At 33.5% G+C, this 22969-nt stretch overlaps 1 protein-coding gene across 2 annotated transcripts in view; it reads right to left on the bottom strand.

Annotated features, from left to right (window-relative positions):
* Positions 1–21777, bottom strand: part of LOC114333360 (ATP-binding cassette subfamily G member 4) — a 36193-nt gene extending 14416 nt beyond the window's left edge. For both annotated transcript variants that reach the window (XM_028283223.2, XM_028283224.2), the window contains exons 1-4: positions 21611–21777; positions 10469–10632; positions 6234–6351; positions 2208–2391 (exon numbers count right to left, since the gene is read on the bottom strand). In XM_028283223.2, the coding sequence (XP_028139024.1) occupies positions 2208–2391; positions 6234–6351; positions 10469–10632; positions 21611–21642 (498 nt within the window). In that variant the 5' untranslated portion in view covers positions 21643–21777. The remainder of the gene's footprint in view (positions 1–2207; positions 2392–6233; positions 6352–10468; positions 10633–21610) is intronic.
* Between the last annotated feature and the right edge of the window lie 1192 nt (positions 21778–22969).

The following is a 22969-nucleotide window of genomic DNA, read 5'->3' as shown; positions in this document are numbered from 1 at the left end:
ATGTAAATTGTTGTTTACGTGTTAAAAAGAAATAAATTAGACGACTATAAGTCGATGAACATAGAGAGCTTTACCTAGAGAGGTAAATACCAAGTAGTTGGCACAGAAGAAAAACAAGCGGCATATTGTATGTAGTAACAAGGCTACAGTTGGATGGATTTTTCAGTTTTAGGAAGAACCCCGCACAAACCTTATGGAAATTAGGTTCCAGTGGATTTCGTTCATACTTTGGGAAAATACCCTTTGAAGCATCCTGATAAAAAGTTCTCATGGGCACAACTCAATCATATGAAGGATTTTCAAGATATAGAGGCACAAACTCGGATAATTATAAGGTTTACTGGGTATACCAATTCCCTGAGTTACTGGTTATCTGGCAACATGTAGAAGTTTGGATCAAGGAAAAGTACTACTGGTCTAGGATTTTTTCCTGGCTATCCAATAGCGACCTTTAATTTGACCTTGACCTTCAACGGATGTTATCTTCTAGAGTTTCGAGGGTTTTCGGCATTAAATTGATATAAACAGATTAATCGCGGGTTTTTGGGATCGCTAAACACGAATATGCCATTAGAATTGACCTCCGAAGGACGTGGTAGCCAGGGCCACTGTAAGGGATGTCATCTTCTAGAGTTTCGATGGTTTTTGGCATTTAATTTATGCAAATGAATTACTGGAGGGTTTTTTGAGGTACGAAACACGAATATGCCACCAGAATCGAATCCCGGAGCACCTGGTTTCCAAGGTAAATGAAAGACGCTCCTGGAGTTTCGAGGATATTTGATACTAGTGGTTGCTGAACATGAATACGTGATCAGCACAGACACAATACCACCTGGTGCCTAAGACAGGTTATCTTCTGGAGTTTCGGAGGAATCAAATGAATTACTCTTAGGTTTTTAACTGCAGAAGGTAACCTATCTTAGGCACCAGGTGCTCCTGTGTCTGTGCTGATCACATATTCGTGTTCAGCATCCCCAAAAACTCATAACTAATCCGTTTGCTTTAATGTATTACCAAAGGCCCTCGAAACTCCAGGAGCGCCTTTCATTGACCTTGGAAACCAAGCGCTCCGGAAGTCGATTCTGGTGGCATATTCATGTTTAGCGACCTCATGAAACCCTCCAGTAATTCATTTGCATCAATTAAATGCCGAAAACCATTGAAGATCTAGAAGATGACGTCCCTTGCAGTGGTCCTGGTCACCACGTCCTCCGGAGGTCAATTCTGATGGCATATTCGTGTTAAGCGATCACAAAAACCGATGAGTAATCTGTTTATATCAATTTAATGCCGAAAACCCTCGAAACCCTAGAAGATGACGTCCGTTGAAGGTCAACGTCAAAGTAAAGGTCGCCATTGGATAGCCAGGAAAAAATCCTAGACTACTAGTACGTTTCCTTGATCCAAACTTCTACATGTTGCCAGATAACCAGTAACTCAGGGAATTGGAATACCCAGTAAATCTTATAATTATCCGAGTTTGTGCCTCTATATCTTGAAAATCCTTCATATGATTGAGTTGTGCCCATGAGAACTTTTTATCAGGATGCTTCAAAGGGTATTTTCCCAAAGTATGAACGAAATCCACTGGCACCTAATTTCCATAAGGTTTGTGCGGACTACTTTCCAGATCACTAAACGATTTTTTTCTCACGAACCGTAAGCCGTAGGAAAATTCTGAGAAACGCTACAGTTTACTCTTTTTAATGCTTTTCAAAATTTGACCAAAATACAGCAGCGGAAAATCAAAGAAAATCAAAAATAAAAAAAAATCAAAAATCAAAAAACCATAAAAAAATTATGGTATAAAATTTTTTGTAGAAAATCTACATTTTTTAGAGTTTATGCGATTCCTCAAGAGAAAAGCAATTGCGAAGAGGCTACAGTTCATCAAAAAATGACGAACTTAAACTTAAATTAGACAAAATATGAATTTTTAAATTTTACGAATTTTCCAAATCAACGAATTTCTTTCTAACGAACCGTATGCCGCAGAAAAATTTTGAGTAGGTACCTACAGAAAAAGAACGAGCGGCAAATTGTAGCAGAGGCTACAGAAAAGGGCTACAGTTTAACACATGGACTCAAATTATTGTAAGTAAGCAATAGAAAAATTCTCAGCTAAACCTAACTTACGGTAATACCTAATTCTTGGTAGCTGTCTAAATACCATGTGAAAGCTGTGTAAAATGATCTAAATTTACCTTTTTATCTTTGTCAGTCTTAGACGCCGTAAGCATTAAATCAGCAGCCACTCTCATGGATTCTAATACCGTTAGTAAAGGTTGGAGATCATCATTTTGCATTATATAACACGATTGTTTCCTAAAAGCAACATTGTTTCTTGGTTCATCATTGACTAAAACTTCACCCAGTATGCCTGTAGTCCTAGAAAAATATAATAATTAATATGCAATAATAATAATAGAATAAAATATAGCATACAATGCATTAATAATAATAGCATACAATAGAAGTCGCATACTCCCCTGCTAATTTTATAGTATGTAATAGGAAATCAAAATGATGTAACAAAAGGCACTAGCTAAACTAACAAATACCATATAAGTAGAATTTAAAAAAAAATAATGGAAACAAGATGCCAGAATTATAAAAATACGAAGATGAACACTAAGAAGAATAAAGGCAATAAAGGCAAACTTTATCGGAGATTGAATAGGTTATGTGCTTGTTCTATAATTGCCGATATATTAATAACAGAGAAAGAAAGGTAGGGCTATCAATAGCTGATAGCTCTTGAAAAAAAAAGCTTGAAAGAAGCGTTGACAGAAAGTGGAAATATTTTCTATTTTCGTGTGCGAGAAGACAGTGATCTACAGGATCTCTCTTATATAAGTAGCATTGCCGTTGGAACCCATGGACGTATAAATAAAGATTTATATCTTTATTTATACGTCCATGTTGGAACCAAATTAAAAAAGTTGAAAAATATAAGTATCTGGGTATAATAATTAATGAAAATCATGAATACACAGAAGAGATTAAAGCAAGAATAGGACAGGCAAGAAATGATTTCAACAAACTGAAAAAAGCATTCTGTAGCAGGGATATTACAATTTCTTTAAAGATAAGACTGAGATGCTACGTGTTCTCCGTATTATTCTATGGGTTGGAGGCTTGGACATTGAAGAAAGGTATTTCGAACAAATTAGAAGCCTTCAAGTTATGGGCCTACAGAAGGATATTAAGAATAAGTTGAGTGAATAGAGCCACGAATGTCGAGGTGTTGAGAAGAATTAAAAAAGAAAGAGAAGTTTTAAAGACAATTAAAGTTAGGAAACTGAAATATCTGGGACATGTCATGATGAGCTTATAGCTTGTTGTAGTTAACATTACAAGGAAGAATACATGAGATGGCACATGAAGAAGAAGACCGTAATTTATTAGGTACTTTAGAAGAAATGTGAATATTACCAACCTGTCCTTTACTGAGATTTCTAATACCTCCAGAAAGACCCTCATTGTCCCTCATGATGGTATGGTAAAATGGCATAAAAGGGTTTGACGGTCAGATCTCTGGGGAACGCAGTCTCTCGTAAGACTCTAAGGGTAAGAACAGAACAAGTGGGTCGAGGTGGAGGTGTAGGTCGCGGTGGATGCTACTAGTTAAGTCGCGGTCGATGTCGACAGCACATAGCAAGGAGGTCACCTGCGCTGTCAGTCGAGCTAGAATCACTATCAAGTGAAGTAGTTTAATGAAATTTGAATGACAAAAAGACTGTGCTTTTGCGATGTTGTGTCAGTCAAGTGATGATAGTGATGAAATGTCAGCTGTAAATAATCAGATCCTCCTTCATATTTCAAAAATTTATTGTATTTAATTACTTTAGAAATTCAAAAATAAACTGAATACAAAAAAGGTAATAGCGCAGGTAATGACAACTTGGCTTCGAACGGACCAATCACAGGGAAGCATCCTTGTAGGCCGCGCAGTAGGCAACCATGTAAAACAAACTCATTTTATTTTCAAAAGAATCGATGTAAACCTCCTGGATGGCATCGCGCTAAACCTCTTGGATGGCATCGCGCTAAACCTCCTGGATGGCATCGCGCTAAACTTCCACCGCGACTTACCTGCTCTGTTCTCTTCCATTCACTAAAATGTGTTTGTTTTACATGGATATCGACATCGACCGCGACCTCCACCTTTACCTCCACCTCCATCGCGACCCACTTGTTCTGATCTTACCCTAAGGTTGTCTCTTACAGTCGTTACTTGGACTGATTCCCAGAAGCACGATTAGAAACAAAGAAATAAGAAGGACAGACGTCACAGATTTCATATATCACAGATGAACCCAAAAAATTACTGTGTGGAAACCACGAGCAAACACAAGAAACAGAGGTAGACGATCTACACAACGGACAGCAAGATTGTAAAGAGCTCAAGACGGACCGAATTGGAAGAAATTAGGGAATGCTGTATTCAATTTTGAATGTAGAAGGCTGGGTGATGATGATTTAATCATTTAATGATTTAATCACAAAGATAAAATAAAACTTAATATACAGGGCGTTAGTAAATAAGTATGAAAAACTTTAAGGGATAATTCTACATGAAAAAATAATGGCAGTTTGTTCTATAAATGTATGTCCTCAAATGCTTTATTTCCGGGATACAGGTTGTTGAAATTTTTATTTCAAACTGCCAATTTTTTATTGCTCCGGTTAAAGCTCTTTTATAATTGCTCTTTTATAAAACCGGTTAAAATATGAAAATTACATTTGGTGTGTTTCAAGAGGTAGTCATTGCGCATTTTTCGGCAAACAAATAACAATTTTATATTCATCATTGGCGCGCCTACGGGTGATGTCTACGTCTGAATTTTTTTAAAGAAAAAATGGTACGCCACTGAGATATTTCAAATTGAAAATTATTTTTGTATTCCACGTTTAATTTATAAAAAAGAACTTTCTTGTTTTTTTCCTATGTTGCACCGTTTTTATGCGAAAAAATAAAACATCTTCGAACGTATTTTTCATTTCTTAATACAGCAAGTACTCTCCAATATAATAATACCAAAGTAGAACAATAACAGAAAATATTACTAAAAAAATTTTAACTAGGTGCAAAGCTACAAAAAATGTTCAAAATTATCTCCTTTAAAGGTGACAAAATAATTTTATATTCACCATTGTTACAGGTAACGGTTTGAAGTTTTTAAAGAAAAAAATAGTACGCCACTGAGAAACGTCAAATTAAAAATCATTTTTGAATTCCTAGTTCAATTTACAACAAAAAATAATTCTTGTCTTTTTTTCATATGCAGCGCCGTTTTTATACAAAAAAATAAATCATCTAAAGGCTTACAAATTATTCGAGGTAGATTCCATATGCATAGAAACTTATTTCAAATACTTTGTAAACGTTAAGATATTTTACTTTTTAAAAACAATTTTATTTTTTATAAAAAAGACAAAATCAATTTTTTAATTTGACATATCTCAGTGGAGTACTATTTTTATTTAAAAAATTCGGGCCATTACCCGTACGCGCGACAATGGTGAATATAAAATTACTCTGTTACCTTTAAAGGAGGTAATTTTGAACATTTGTTGTATCCTTGCACATAGTTGACCTTTTTAGAAATATTTTCTGTTATTGTTCTAGTTTGGCATTATTATATTGGAGAGTTCTTGATAATGTATTAAGAAATGAAAAATACGCGCGAAGATGTTTTATTTTTTTGTATAAAAACGGTGCACCATATGAAAAAAAGACAAGAAAGGTTCTTTATCATAAATTAAACGTGGAATACAAAAATAATTTTTAATTTGAAATATCTCACTGGTGCACTATTTTTTTTTTCTTTAAAAAAATTCAGACCATTAGCCGTAGGCGCGCCAATGATGAATACACAATTGTTATTTGTATATAAGAAAATGCGCAATAACTACCTCTTAAAACCCACAAAATTTAATTTTTAGAGCTCAAACGGTCTTAGAGCAATAAAAAAATTCGCAGTTTGAAAAAAAATTTCAACACCCCGTATCTTGGAAACGAAGCATTTGCGGACATACGTTTATAGAGCAAACTGTCATTATTTTTCATGTAGAATTATCCCTTAAAGTTATTCATACTTATTTACTAACACCCTGTATAAAAAGCTTAAAAACATGTACAGATATTAATTATGTACCTATCGGAATTGACAGAGAAAATTTAATCAAAAATATAAAGACTAGCAGGGCTAATAATTAATACTCACGCATAGCCTGATAAAATATTCATTAGACATGTCTTTCCAGCACCTGAAGGTCCCATTATAGCCGTCAATTGCCCTCCTGGAAAATTTCCTGTGATATCATCCAGCAGTTTCCTTTTCGCTGTAAACGAAGGCTCAATTTAGTTTAAAGTAGTAATTATTTTACGGTCTTATTAGCCCCTTGAAATGTTGCATTGTTAGGCTTTAGTATGCATTTTTCAGAGGAAGCAATTTGATTTTTTTTATGTGTTGGAGGGTAAGTATAAGTTTCAGCTCAAGTTTGTGGAATTGCCACCCTTGTTCCTTGTCTCCTTGCCGCCAACTTTGAAAAAGGGGTTCAAGGAGCTCAAAGGGTTTTTGCGTTGTATCTCATAAATTAGCAACCCTTCAAAAATTGTATAAGATATTATTTGTAGCAAATTAAATTGTCTACAACTTTATTCCTATTATATTTTATCGCAAAGTAGAAATATGAAAGTATATAAATAAAAATATCTAAGAATTGTTGAACAAATCTTTTGGTCTTATTTTTCTGGTCATTTTATAATAAATTCGGGTTTTCAATGTCATTCATTTTAGTGGGTTCTACAGTCTACAGACTTCCGAAGTTGACCGGGTGCTTGAGTCTTCTTAAGAATACGATAACATCCAACAATTAGGCTTAGTTTATACTTTGAACTTAGCGCATTTACTTCTTATACTCACCAAGAAAAACCACTATTTTTACTCAAAATAAACTCAGCGATGTAAACATGGCCAACCTTTATTAGTACCCAAATTACAATTTCAATTCAATTCTTCAACAAATGATTCACTTTTTAATATTTATTTTATTGATCATACCGCCTTGAGACTCACGAAGAAATTAGATCTAGGATAGAACAGGCCAGAACTGCTTTTAGAAGGATGTCCAAGGTGTTAAGTTACAGAAAGACCTAAAATTGGCATTGAGGATCCACCTACTTCGCTGCTACGTGTTCCCGGTCTTACTTTATGGTGTTGAGTCCTAGACTGTGAATAAAATCGATCTAAATCACCTTGAGGCTTTCGAAATGTGGTGCTATAGAAGAATTTTAAAAGTCTCTTGAGTTGAGAAGATTCGAAACTCCACAATACTAGAACGTCTCAGCAAGACTACTGAGAATATAAAAAGCACCAAGAAGAGAAAGCTGGAGTACTTCGGACATGTAACCATCATCATCACGTAGCGCTACAACCCTGGGTGGGTCCTGGCTGACTCTACAACTTTCTTCCAATTTGTTCGGTCTTCCATCAACCTAGGGTCAAATGAGATGTTCATTTTTCGGATATCTGCTTGGATGTTATCTCTCCATCGCATTCTGGGACATCCGAGTGGTCTTTTGCCTGTAGGAATCTCCTCCCATACCAGTCTTACAAGTCTCTCGTTATGAAGTCTGTGCACGTGGCCTGCCCATCTTAGTCGCTGTGATTTAATTTCTTGGACAATATCGGTGTCATTGTAGAGTTCTTTTAATTCGAAGTTGGTTCTGATCCTATACTGGTTTGTGTTAATGTTATTGTGAGGTCCGAAAATTTTTCAAAGTATTTTTTGTTCAAAACGTCTGAGCTTTTCTTCGTTTGATTTGGTCATGGTCCACGTTTCGCAACCATATGTTAGTACAGGTCTGACGATATAGATTTTGATCTTGGAACTTCTTTTAAGATTTTTTGATTTTATAAGCTTATCCAGTGCGAATAGGCAGCGATTTGCTGATTGGATTCTGTCTTTTATTTCTTCAGTAACATCGTTGTCAGCTGTGATTACGGCCCCCAGATGCTTAAAACGTTGTACTCTTTCGAAATTGAAGGTGTTGACCGTCACATTTTGTCCTATCCTGTCTCTTCGTGTCGTTCTATTTATATACATATATTTCGTCTTCTCTTCATTAATCCCCAGCCCTACTTCGCTTGTTGCTCCTTCCACCTTGTTGAAAATGGCTTTTGTGGATAGGATTGAGTCTCCAACGAGATAAATGTCATCTGCATATGCTAGTAATAACTTCGAACCTTGAACCGATAGCAGTTCTGTTTTTATTTCGTCCGACCTCATGGCTTTCTCTAATACAAGGTTAAAAGTAGTGGAGATAACGCATCGCCCTGTTTGATTACACTGTTGATTTCAAAGCTGTCAGACAGTTTATTATTGACACGTACTTTTAATATTCCACCCTCCATACAGACTTTAGTCATCCGAATGAGTTTTTTTGGTATTGAGAACTCCGCCATGGCATTTCATACTTGACTTCTTTCTACGCTGTCATATGCCTGTCGAAAGTCTATGAAGAGATTGTGTATGAGTCTGTTATACTCCCATCCCTTTTCTAGAAGCTGTCTCAGCGCGTGAATAGTTGATCTATTGTAGATCTGTTTGCCCTAAAACCGGCTTGATATTCTCCTAGGACATTTTCAGCATAAGGGGTTAGTCTACTAAGAATGATGTTTGAGAGGATTTTATATGCCGTGTTTAAGAGTGAAATTCCTCTGTAATTCGCGCATTTTGTTTTGTCCCCTTTTTGTGGATGGGCACTATGATGTTTTCCTTCCATCTTGCTGGTATCCTTTCTTCTAACCATGTCTGTGCTATTAATTGGTGGATTTGGCGATGTTGTGTTTCTCCACCATATTTCAGAAATTCTGCTGGTATCTCGTCAATACCCGGCACTTTGTGATTTTTAAGCTTATTTAAGGTCTTTCGGGTTTCTTCAAAAAAGGGATTTTCGACGGGCATCTGATGTTATATAGATCTCTTCTTTGTGCTGTTCTTCCTGATGATGTTTAGAAGGTCCCTGAAATACCCTTTCCATTCTTCTGTTAGTTCTTTATCGTCGATTATCATATGGCCTTGATTGTCTCTCAGTGTATGGATAGAATTGGTTCTATGTCCTCTTTTCTCTGTGGAGATTGCTTTATAGAATTCTCTGGAGCCTGGTTTGGGTAGGTCTCTCTCCATAGCTTCATATTTTTGTTGTTCATAGTTTCTTTTCTTTGTGCGTATCATTTTTCTTGTTTCTTTTCGGCAGCCGTCGTATTCCTTTTTACTTTTGTCTGTTTGTAATTGTATCCATGTCTTCCTTACTGTTTGTCTTTTTTCCAGCTGTTTCCGACATTAATAGTCATACCATGTTTTTGATCTCTTCTGCCTACTCCTTCCAAAGATCTTGTCAGCTGTCGTGGTTATTATTTCGGCAGTCGTTTTCCACAGCCCTTCTATATCATTGTAAACTATTTCAGAGTTCCAGATTTGTTCAAGTTGTTCTATATATTTTTGATGTTTCTCTTATTCTGCATTTAGTCCATGTTCCATTGTGGGTTCATTGTTGTTTTGTTGTATTTGTGACTAGATATTCTGCATTTGAGTTTTGCTCTAACTAAGTAATGATCTGTGTCTCCGTCTATTCCTCTGAGGCTTCTTACGTCTATGATATTGTTCCCATGTCGGGCATCTACAATGATGTGGTCAATTTGGTTTCGCGTAAAAAGGCCGTTTGAGATCCAGGTTTGCTTATGAATGTCTTTATGCGGAAACCTAGTTGACTTTATTAACATATTATTAGCTGCTGCAGTTTCTGTGAGTCTTAATCCATTGTCGTTGGATAAATTGTGAAGGCTGTGTTTACCGATTGTGGGGTGTAGGCTAGGCTCTTTGCCTATTTTAGCATTAAAATCTCCGCAGAGTATGCGCATATCTTGTGTGGGCATCGTATCTATCACTCTTCTAGGGCGTCGTAGAAGTCATCCTTGATATCTTCATTCTTCTCTTCCATTGGCGCATGAGCTGAGATGATCGAAATGTTCTATCGTTCTCCCTTCATTCTGATATAGCATATCCTTTCGTTTATAGGTTTGAAATTTAGTATATTCTGTACCAGGCCGTCTCTAATCACAAAGCCCGTTCCAAATTCATGTTTTCCGTTTTTGTTACCGCTGAATAAGATGGTGGATTTACTTATTTTTATATTTAATGTAATGAGAAATCCCAAATATAGTTTGCTACAAAATATTATGCAAGGAAAAATAGCAGGCAAACGCAGTCCATGACAAAGAAGAACTTCATGGTTGAAGAACTTGCGAGATTGGTATGGTGTTGATACAAGCATGCTATTAAGATAGCTATGATGGTAACCAACGTTCTGAAAGGATATGGTACATGAAAGAGAAGATACCGCCCTTTATCTTATATCTAATATGGACAATTGACATGAATCAATTCTACTTACTTCTTGAAAATAATATTCCGTCATAAACACTGTAAGATATATGTCTAAATCCTACATTTATTAGAGACGCTGGATCATTAACTTGATTTTCTGGTAGTTCCAAAGAATGCAAACGGAAGTCTTCGTCATGTATCTTATTGCTCTCTTGAGGTGGATCCACAGTTCTGAAATAAAAGATAATATCAATATATTTTGTAATTGAATCTATCAGAGCCACAGTGACCTAAGCCCAAAAACGAAATTTTGAGATAAATGCAACATTCGTATTGCATTCGTATTTCCACTATGTTTATGGGATATCTCTACAAAATATTATGTAGGTAGCGCCCTCTAGCCAAATATAGAGCTAGGTTGTGTAGGCCTCTGCTAATCCGAAGATTTAATGTTGCTCCTTTCATTGATATATTAATCTAAAAATGCTCAATTTGTGGCTTAGGCCACTGTTGCTCTTAGAGCCTCAATTATAGTAATAACCAGTCCTTTTAGAATTGATAAACCAAAATGACATCATGATGATATAATATTTAAAAAATCTAGATTTTCCTTATAAATAAATAATGCTCTTATCTAAAGTACCTATACCTTTTTCGAGAAATGCAAATTATAAAAGATAGGCTATGGGAACTAGACAAAACTAGTTCAACTAATGTGAAACAGCTGTGCAAACAGTATTACTAATGTAATATAATAGGTGGGATTAAAAGTTATTTGTGATACGTGTTAAAAATACAATTTTAGGGCACGCATGTAAAAGTTTGCAGAATGAGCGAAGCGAATTCTGCAATTCACATGAGTGCCTTAAAAATGTTAAAAATGTACTTTTTAACACGTATATCATACAATATTTTGTCTACAAACGTTATAAATTTATAAAATACAATATTTTTGTTAATTGCTGAAACCATGAAACCTATGTAAAAGGTAGAACTGGTTGTCTACACTCGAGGGGAATGTCTAAAAATTCTTAACGAAAATATTATACCGTTACATAAACTTGTTTTTTCTACAAACGTGTTAAAAATGCAATAATACAGTTTAAATTAAATTTTAAAAACCCTTTTAAACCACCTTTTTCAAATTGCGCAAGTTGTACTATTAATATTAATGTTAATAAATGAAATATAAATATTTTGACATTTCACAATTTGACAATTCACTTTTAACTGCTGTGCCTTAAAAATTTAAAAGAACTAGTGCCTTAAAGTAGCATTTTTAACGCTCCTATGGAGTGCTAAAATAGTTATTTATGAAACAATTCGTGAAGTATGCTTTTTGCGAACGCACGCTTTCATACAATATTTTATCTACGATAAACAAATAAAAAACTGTAACTCTTCGTCCCTGGAATTCATTTCTATTCTACAATTTTTAGAACTTTGACATTTAAAAATCCTATAGTTGATTTTTTAACCAAGAGGAGTAAACTAAAAAGACAAAATCACACCCAAGAAAGTTACTAGAAAAGTCACCAAATTCATCTTCTTTTTTCTTTGATCATATCAGCTTTCGATGATAATCCATACATATTATATTATACTAACACATCGCTAAAGAGTTCTAAAAACAATTGTTTTATATAAAAGTAGACTAAAAATCTAAAAATTTAAGGAATAATACAGAAAACACAAAAAATCGCCAATATACTTAATTAACCTATTAAATGACACAAGTGCCAAAATTTCATAAATGTCATTAGTGTCAAAATTTAATAACAGTGGAGTAAACTTGACTGTGGTTGGACCAATTAGAAACAAGCATTACGGCGCGGTAAATTTGAATCACTCCTCTTGGTTAATAAACAAACAATAACTACTTTCAAACCACAAAACTGTCAAAAATTTTGTTGTAAGTCATTGCTCATATTGTCATCACCATGACAACGCGAAAATTAAGGATATTTGATTATTCGCGGTGTGCAAGTACTTGGAAAGGGAAACGAGAAACGACGGTGCGCGAGTCGCGGAGAAATATTGCAACTATCTTAAATAATTCATATTGTCAATTGGAATTGTCAAATTTACGTATATTTCATACCTTCTGTCATTGACTCAGAAAAATTATATATTGCTCCACAATATTGATATGATATGCAAATTATTATATAAAGGTAAATTTATTAATTGTATATTGCTTGCAGTACTGCATTTTAATAACTGATTTTATTTACTACATACAATTGTTTACGTTTGCTAAACATAACCTGCATCTTATTTTTTCTTCTTATTATTTTTTTGGACTATGGTCTTGACAATTATCCAGCAACCAGGACTAATATAATTGGCCAATATAATTAAAAGTGCGAATAAAAGTACAGAGCGTAGAAATAGAGGTCGCTTTGCCGAACTTGCACGGTCCCAATATGAAAGTGTGCGAAAAAGTAAAGCCCATTTAAAATACATTGTTACTTCACGCACACTTTAAACCCTTCACGCACTGCTATCTATAATGACAGTTTTCACAAACTAAAAACAATTACAAATTAAAAACAATTGCATGCAATTAGTTGACTCAGTTATAGATCTGGGTGTTATTCTTGACACTAACTTGAATTTCAACCTACACATTAATAGCATGGTTACTAAGTCATTAAAGATGCTTGGCTTTGTTAAAAGATGTAGCTATGACTTTACGACTGGTCGTTCTTTAAAACTTCTTTATTGTTCTTTGGTTAGACGACATTTAGATTATGCATCATGTGTTTGGTCACCTCAATACAATTGTCACATTAATAAAATCGAACAAACTCGGCGTAAATTCTTACGTTATTATACTTATAAGATGCATTTCACTAGTCAAAGTTATGAGTCGTTACTGCAAATTATTCGACTTGACTCATTACAGAGTCGTCGTCAACATAAAGATATTTGCTTCTTATATAACTTAATTCATGGTTATAAATTCTGTATCTCACTCTTAAATAAAATTGGTCTACGTGTACCTTCAAGAACCACCCGTTCTGTGACCACCTTCCACGAAGTCATTAACCGTACAAACTATGGTTCAAGTTCCTATCTCTGTAAGGGCCAATTTCTCATATCGAGTTCAACTCCAGTTTAACCTGAACTTCTATTGTTTGTTTTTTAACCAAGAGGAGTGATTCAAATTTACCGCGCCGTGATGCTTGTTTCTAATTGGTCCAACCGTAGGCAAGTTTACTCCACTGTTATTAAATTTTGACACTAATGACACTTATGAAATTTTGGCACTTCTGTCATTTTATAGGTTAATTAAGTATATCGGCGATTTTTTGTATTTTCTGCATTATTCCTTTAATTTTTTAGATTCTAAGTCTACTTTTATATAAAAACAGTTGTTTTTAAAACTCTTTAGCGATGTGTTAGTATAATATAATATGTATGGATTATCATCGAAACCTGATATGATCAACTAAAACAGAAGATGAATTTGGTGACTTTTCTAGTAACTTTCTTGGGCGTAAATCTGTCTTTTTAGTTTACTCCTCTTGGTAAAAAAATCAACTATAGTAAACGTCAGTTTAAAGTCAAAATCGTCTTTCTCAATTCACGTTCAACCGATTGCAGTTTAAACTTGAACGATGCTTGAACGGTGGAATTCGGCCGTTCAAAGATTTCAGAACTCAGTTCAGATGATTCCATGGACTACGCATGCGTTGTATTAACACGAAACGCTGTCATATAATAAATATATCCTATTTTATTATATTAAGCCCAACGATAAATGATAACATTATTTTTGTTTTTATAATATTTATTTATAATTATTAAAATGACTATTTGACTATAAATACTTAAATTTAACTTTATTCAAAAACAGCATAAAAATTGTAGTTCAAAATGGCGAAAGTTTTTTACCTTTTGCCATCTATTGGCATTTCTCGAAAGCTGTAGAACGAGCGCTGACATGAACCCACAATGAGAAATGCATTTCAAACAAAACCACAGATCACGGGTGAACCTGGTTCAACTGAACCATAGATTAACGCAGGTATGAGAAATCGACCCTTAATCTATTAAATTAACAAACACATTATCTCAGCATATTGATTTAGTCCTGTCGCCAGGGGGGGTACAACGGCCTCGTTAATTCAGATGGACTTACCCAAGTTTTTTTTATGTATTTTGACCCGTAGAACACGAATTTTTTGGGTAACAGTTGATCCGGATGTCGATAAGATTGTTATAGACCAAGAACTTGAGGAATCAAATAACAGCGATTTTTGGCAAAACAAAACAATATTTTGTATTTTTTGGGTCATTTTAAGCAAAAAATATTTCTACAAGTTTTTTCGTAGGATGCACAGTTTTCGAGATAAACGCGGTTGAACTTTCAAAAAATCGAAAAACTGCAATTTTTAAACCCGAATAACTTTTGATTAAAAAATAAAATAGCAATTCTGCTTAGCGCCTTTGAAAGTTCAAGTCAAATTATGTCGGTTTTGATTATTTGCATTGCTAAAAATTTATTGTGTTATTGTTAAACAAAGCTACAAACAACTAGTGCGTGAGTGATGTTTCTATGATTTCTCATTTAAAATCGAACGAGTAGGTAGAATAGGTACTAGTGCAATCAAGACTATTTCTACGTTACATGCGTTAAAACGCATGTAAAAGCACGGGAAACCCTACGTGTTTATAGCTTTGTTAAACAATAAAAAAATAAATTTTTACCAATGCAAATAATCAAAACCGATATAATTTGACTTAAACTTTAAACTTTAAACTTTTAAAACTTTTTAAAACTTTTTAATCAAAAGTTATTCGGGTTCAAAAATTGCAATTTTTCGATTTTTTTAAAGTTCAACCGCGTTTATCTCGAAAACTGTGCATCCTACGAAAAAACTTGTAGAAATATTTTTTACTTAAAATGGCCCACAAAATACAAAATATTGTTTTGTTTTGCCAAAAATCGCTGTTATTTGATTCCTCAAGTTCTTGGTATATAACAATCTTATCGACATCCGGATCAACTGTTACCCAAAAAATTCGTGTTCTACGGGTCAAAATACATAAAAAAAACTTGAGTAAGTCCATCTGAATTAACGAGGCCGTTGTACCCCCCCTGGCGACAGGACTAATTTGTTTATGAACGACTTTACTGCATTTTCCACACAATTACTTTTATATTTAACTTAAAGTTCTAATTTCAAGACTGATTTGTCAATTACTGTTATGTCTTTGTTCTAAGATAAGTTGTATCTGTCAAAATTGCAAAATGTTTTAGATATTTAGATTTTTTACTTTATATTATAGGACTATTTAGCTATCAATTGTTAAGTGAGAGCAAGTAATTTTATTTTTTTATTATTGTTTATTATGTATTTACCAATTTTGTACCTACTAGATCTTATTTTAAATTGTTTTTCTAATTTGTGTGACATTTTAATTGTATCATTTACTAATGGACTTCGGTCCGTCAATAAATAATAAATAAATAAATAAAAACTTATACATAATATGACATAGAGTAGATAAATTGCATTTTTAACACGGTTGTAGAAAAAAAAATATTAAAAAGTAAAAAACATTTTAAACCAAGTCTATAATGTAGAGAAAAATTATGTATATTATCAACATTACAATTTAAATTATACCATCCAAAACTTGCATGACAATATAAATTCTTGAACTTACGGGAGAACGAAGAAAACATAAAGCAAACAACCTGAATAAATACAAACAAATTTAGGGAAACATCAGAAAGAAAATTCTAGAGACAAAAGAGAGGTGGCTCTCTGACAGATGCAAGGAAACAGAATATAGAAGATAAAAATTATAGTTTCAATTTAGAAGATAGTTTAAATTTACACAAAAAATCAAAGAAAAAAATCTTCCTCAATTTTTAACAACTCAGTCCTGTTGGTTATTATTTCACCCTGTTTTTTTTTATAGTTTACCCCTTTCTAGTTTTTAATTTTCTTTACAGTACCTTCAAGCTTTTTATTATATTTTCTCAATTTTTTTCTGATTACTTTGTGTACTTCTTGATTCATCTTCCTTATTTTTTCTTCTTTACTTATTTTTATATTCTCTTTTATATCTTCTCTCTATTTGATTAGTGTTTTGGTTTCACTTCACTGCTGAGTTTCTCCTCGTTCTTTATTTTTGGACAATGTTTCTTTTGGCATTCTTGGAAACCTTGTGTCTTGCATTCATTGAAAACATTTATATTTTCAGCAAGAGGGGTCCTTAAATTTGAATTTTAATGTCCATTTGTGGAAGGAGCTGTTTATTTGAAATAAGATGTTCTGAAGAAAAAAACTTGGAGTTCAAACGCGAATAATGGCAGGAAACAGATCTTTCTTTGTAATGTAACATCTAAGTAAGTCAAAATTTCTATCTCGGGGTGCAAAAATCCAAATATATAAGACCATAATACGACCAGTAGTCGCGTATGGAAGCGAAACATGGACGCTAACAAAAAGAGAAGTAAATAAATTGCTGGTGTGGGAACGTAAAATCCTTCGAATAATATATGACCCTTGCAAAGACAGCGTGACAAACGAATGGAGGCGCATATATAATAACGAGCTAGAGTCTCTATTCGGAAAGGAAAATATAGTCCGATATCTAAAGGTCGAGGTGTGCGGCAGGGTTGTGTACTTTCTCCACTACTATTCAATATATATATAGCGAAACAATATGTCAGGAAGCGCACCTAGAGCAAAACATTGGTATGAACATTAACGGAGCCTTAATTAACAATATACGATACTCTGATGATACGCTAATAGTAACAGATAACCTAGCAAATTTACAATATTTGATGGAAAACATAAACACTCATACCAATAAGTATGGTCTAAAATTGAACATCAAAAAGACTAAATTCATGATTGTAACGAAGAAGCTATACACCAATGTGAATTTAACCATAAATAATCAGCCAGTTGAAAGAGTTGAGTCCTACAAATATTTAGGGGTTTGCTTCACTGATACTAATGACCAGACAAGAGAAATCAAGAGGCGAATAGAGATAGCGAGACAATCGTTTGTCAAAATGAAAAAGATCCTATGCAGCCGGGACATAAATATAAACTTAAGAAAAGAATGTTAAGGTGCTATGTTTTCTCCGTTCTGCTATACGGCATGGAAGCTTGGACACTGAAAAAGATAAACATCAAAAACATTGAGGCATTCGAGATGTGGTGTTACAGGAGAATGTGGAAAATACCATGGACAGAAAACGTAACAAATCAAGATATTTTGCTGAAGATGGGGAAGGAATGCGAAGTCATAAAAACCATACAAATGAAAAAACTGGAATATCTAGGCCACATAATGAGAGGAGAAAAGTACTCTCTGCTAAGACTCATAATCCAAGCAAAAATCTCGGGAAAGAGAAATGTGGGACGTAGCAGGATTCCCTGGTTGCGAAATTTAAGGGAGTGGAATGGGTGCAGTTCAATACAGTTGTTCAGAGCTGCAGCCAACAAAGTTAAGATTGCTGTGATGGTAGCCAACCTCCGATAGGAGACGGTACTGCAAGAAGAAGAATATAAAGGTCAATAAACTCAGATGGGCAGGGCATGTGATACGTAGTAACGACAATCGCCTTATAAACAATGAGCTTTGGGAAAATCCAGATGGAAGCTGGTCTGTAGGATGGTCTAGAAAAAGGTGGAAAGATGCAGTCAGAGAAGATCTGGAGAAAATGTAGTGAGACAATGACAAATAGTGGCACAGGACCGACAAAACATGGAAGGCAATAGTAAACGCAGTAAAGACTCAAGAAGAGTTGTTACGCAATTAATGATAATGTTGATGATGATGATGATTAAGAAGAAAAAACGAACTAGAGTTTCTCATCTTTCGTTGCGTTTCTGGACCAATTTTCACAAGAAACATAAGATAGAAAAAAAATCGGTTTCTATGAACTTCTAAAATATTTTTTGAAGGTTCTGATTTGTAGAAAAAACGAACTTAAATAAAAATAGTTTTCTATTAGAATTATCAGTAAATGCATAATATCCATTAGCTGTATTATATATTTTAAGTAAATATTAAATAATCGACCTGATATCGTTGAGTCTAATCTTATCAAACTCACTATTTTATTAGTATTCTAGACACGTATGGTCCTACAATATGCAATTATCACGTCGCTTTGCCAAAAAAAGAGATATACTTTACATGAATAATAACTGCAACCACAATGTTCATTATAGGTACCAATATATTATCTTGACAACACTTAAAAATACTGCTATTCCATTTTAATAATTGTAATTAACATGGGACCGGCAGATTTGACAGTCGCATGCAGTTGTTAAATATATTTTAGGATTGTTAAAGTGAACATTTCATTTTAAATTTAAAAAATAAAACGCAGAGATCGAACACGGTTATTTATCAAATATTGCCTAAGTACTTTTGCATTATAAAATACTTAAAAATACTTAATAAAATACTTAAATATACTTAAAAATACTGCTATTGCATTTTAATAATTGTAATTAACATGGGACCGGCAGATTTTACAGTCGCATGCAGTTGTTAAATATATTTTAGGATTGTTAAAGTGAACATTTCATTTTAAATTTAAAAAATAAAACGCAGATATCGAACACCGTTATTTATCAAATATTGCCTAAGTACTTTTGCATTATCAGGAGCATCTGAAATTCCAACTTAGTCCCTGATGATGATATGAGAGCGAAAGTACTTGGGCAAGATTTAATAAATAACTGTGCTAGATGTCTGCCTTTATTTGTAAAGTTCATATATTCAACCACAAGTTTTTTATCTTCCATTTCTTTAACCACTGTTCAATTTGGTCTAGGTGTTCTTGAAGTTTTAATACTGCAGCTATTGGATCCTCTTCAGTTGCAAATATTGCTGTGTCATCAGCGAAAGTTCCAATGGTGGTTTGTGGAAAGATTGGTAAATCGGAGGTGTACAGTACATAAAGAAGTGGACCCAGTGTTCTACCTTGTGGGACTCCTGATTAAATATTAGCTTTAATCAAGTCAACATACCCCAACAGAATATCGTCAATACCTGGGGCTTCATCTTGATTCTAAATTAAACTGGAAACAACACATTTTAAAGAAGAAGAAACAAATTGAGTTGAGAGTGAAAGAAATTAATTGGCTTATAGTTCGAAAATCTCGACTCTCAATTGAGAACAAACTGCTCATATATAAAACAGTCATCAAACTTATATGGACGTACGGTATAGAACTATGGAGTTCTGCCAGCAAATCAAATACAAAAATTATCCAAAGAACTCAATCAAAAATTGTACGCACCATCGCAAATGCCCCGTGGTACATTTCCAACCAAACCCTTCATAGAGACCTAAACAACCCGTTAGTCAGCACAGTAATTCAAGAAAGAGCCAACAGACACCACGAGAAATTGGAAGGCCATCCCAACCAATTAATATTACCACTACTGCAGCCACTAAACAACAGAAGATTGCGAAGATTATGGCCCATAAATCTTCGCTGAAACTGAGGTGAAACAGCTGGGTGATGTACCTCATAACGCCATATTAGTGTTCAATACTATAGTAGATATGTTATTGTACTTGTTATCAAATTAACTCATAGAATATGTAATTCTGATTGTTAAGAGGAAACAGTAGCGATCAACAGGTAGCAAAAACGCGTTCCAAGATTGCGGCTGTAATTTTGAATATTTTTTCGAGATATTTGGCACACGTATTCGTAATATAATAAAGAATGGCGGTACAGAGCCCAATTTGAAAAATATATTAATATGTGGAAATTACTCTGTAATTAAATACAATATTAAAAAAACGAGCCTGTACCGACATTAAGAAGAACAAAAAAAAGAATGTGTGTGTACTTTGTACGCACGTGAGAAGTTATACTTCTATTATATGATTTAAACGAAATTAATATACTTTTTATTTATATTTTGTTTAAATATTAAACTAATTTATACTTACTACTTCTCAAACATTTTTATTAGAACAGTGCCAAAAATTAAAATAATAAAAGAATAAAACACACACAAACACATTAAACAAGCCACAAAGGATGTCTGAAAATTAATTGTCGAAAAAATTTTTAACTAAATACGTATTTTCTGAAAATACAATTATATAATAGATATACTTACAATCATAAAATGTATTAAAAAAAAAAAAGAAAGTTTCTATTGGGACTCGAACCAGCGCTGATAAGAGCGGTTGGTATTGGAATTCATTCGCCTTCTCCGCTTAGCCACGGACACTATGTGTCATTATTTACGAAGATCGACTAACTAAACGGATTAAACTTGTGATATTTTGATATTTTGAAAATTGATCAAATTATTTTAATTTTGAATTGAAATTATTTAGAATTGAAAAAATACAACAAAACATAGAGTAAAAAACAATATATTAGGTGAATATTGATAGAAATTTTGATGGTAATCAAATTATATAAATAAAAGTATTACATACTATGTATTTTGGCAGATCAAATAGGTAGGTTTATACCCATGATACATTAACAATTATTACGTACCTGTTGCTTTTAAAAACTATTTAAAAGTCACTACAATATTATAAACTTTTTTGTTTCTGTCCTCACAACAATAAAACTAATATATTATACATTTGTTTACCTTTACCTTTACCTCCAAACCACAGCTGCCATATCGAATAATTTTTGACATGTCATTTGAACATCCAATCAGAACAAAGTTATAATGCGTATGCGCCGGGCTGATAGGTTTTAACATATAAAAAAATCACACTCTATCGCCGGTAAAGAAGTATAACTTCAAAAAATACACTTTCTTCAAATAAACTTTTTTATCCGATGCCTATATTTTGTGTCATTTTGGAACTACTAAAATTTTTTATTTCATTAGTAGTTCCAAAATGACACAAAATCTAGGCATCGGATACAAAAGTTTATTTGAAGAAAATGTATTTTTTTGTTCTTCTTAATGGCGGTACAGGCTCGTTTTTTTAATATTGTATTTAATTACAGAGTAATTTCCACATATTAATATATTTTTCAAATTGGGCTCTGTACCGCCATTCTTTATTATATTACGAATACGTGTGCCAAATATCTCGAAAAAATATTCAAAATTACAGCCGCAATCTTGGAACGCGTTTTGGCTACCTGTTGATCGCTACTGTATCACCTTAATAAATGCTTACAAAAAAAACCATAAGTTATTTAATTTTAGAACTTACCCTAAGATATCACAAACTGTATTTTCACCCATTTTAGTTCTGTTGCATCGTTTTTATTGAATATTCTAGCACAATCCACAAACTGTTCAAATATACATCGACACAATCATTGAATTTGTCTATCCAACCGGCAGGTACCAATAGATAAAGATAAACAAAGGCAGAATTATCTATATCTAAATTATCAGTGAAATGTTTGACGGACAATGATAAGGTGTGATTAAGATAATAACGGTAAGAACTAGAGATTTTTAATACTCGTATTTGAATTGTTACGCAGATTGCAGATTGCAACAGTTTTAAAATAGTTTTACAAAATTCACAACATTTTTAAACAAAGATACTATAAGTAATTGGAAACAATTATTTGTTGGTAATTACTGAGGAAATCTCTTCAGCTACACAAATAGTGGAACAGATTATTGCAACAAAATCCTTAGATAATTAGGAAGGGCTAACCTGTATTAGGAAGCTGTTTAAGATTTAAAATATTAATATAAGGCTTCAAATATTAATTTGACTAAGGTTCCTGTCACTGAATTTCAACGGAAATAAAAGGTTCAGAACACTTTCTCTCCCACCATTAGCTTTATTCGCGGTGGGGACATATTCATAATTTGTAATATTGCAGCAGGTAAACATAAATATATAGATATACAGGGTGTTTGGTAAAGAATGGGCCATAGCTAAACCTTAGATTCCTGAGGTTAAAATAGGTTGATTTGAGCTAACTTACCTTAGTACAAAAAATGATAATAACAACACGAAATTTGGTAAGTGATGCTGGTACGATACACCCTACTAAATTATGTGAAATAAACGTTTCTGGCTACTACCAGAGGCGTACGACAGGGGTAAGTGAATAGTTGACCCTTCCCAAATTCTACGCCACTGATGAAACTGTTATTTTAGCATAATTTTTAGATTCTTCAATACCTTCTGTGTAAATAATATACTCTTCTTTCGTAACAATAAAGTCATTAATTTTCGAGATATTTGAAGTTAAAAATGAAAAGGCACACTTATTTTGATTAATGTATTATGCTCCTTCGTTTTTGGCTTCAAATATCTCGAAAACTAATGGCTTTATCGTTACAAATGAAGAGTATGTTTTTTACATAGAAAGTATTGGAGCATAAAAAATTGCACTAAAATAACAATTCCGCCAGTGGCGTAGAATTTGGGAACGATCAACCATTCACGTTCCCCCGTCGTACGTCTATGGTAGTAGACAGAAACGTTTGTTTAACATAATTTAGTAGGGTGTACAGTACCAGCACTACTTACCAAAGTTCGTGTTGTTGTCCCATGTCTGTCAGGAAATATCCAAAAATAAATAAAATAAAAGTTTGATTTTGA

Source organism: Diabrotica virgifera, chromosome 2 (genome assembly GCF_917563875.1).
Source record: "Diabrotica virgifera virgifera chromosome 2, PGI_DIABVI_V3a".
NCBI lineage: Eukaryota > Metazoa > Arthropoda > Insecta > Coleoptera > Chrysomelidae > Diabrotica > Diabrotica virgifera.
Note: the sequence above shows the minus strand (reverse complement) of the source record. Positions and strands in the feature narration are given on the sequence as shown.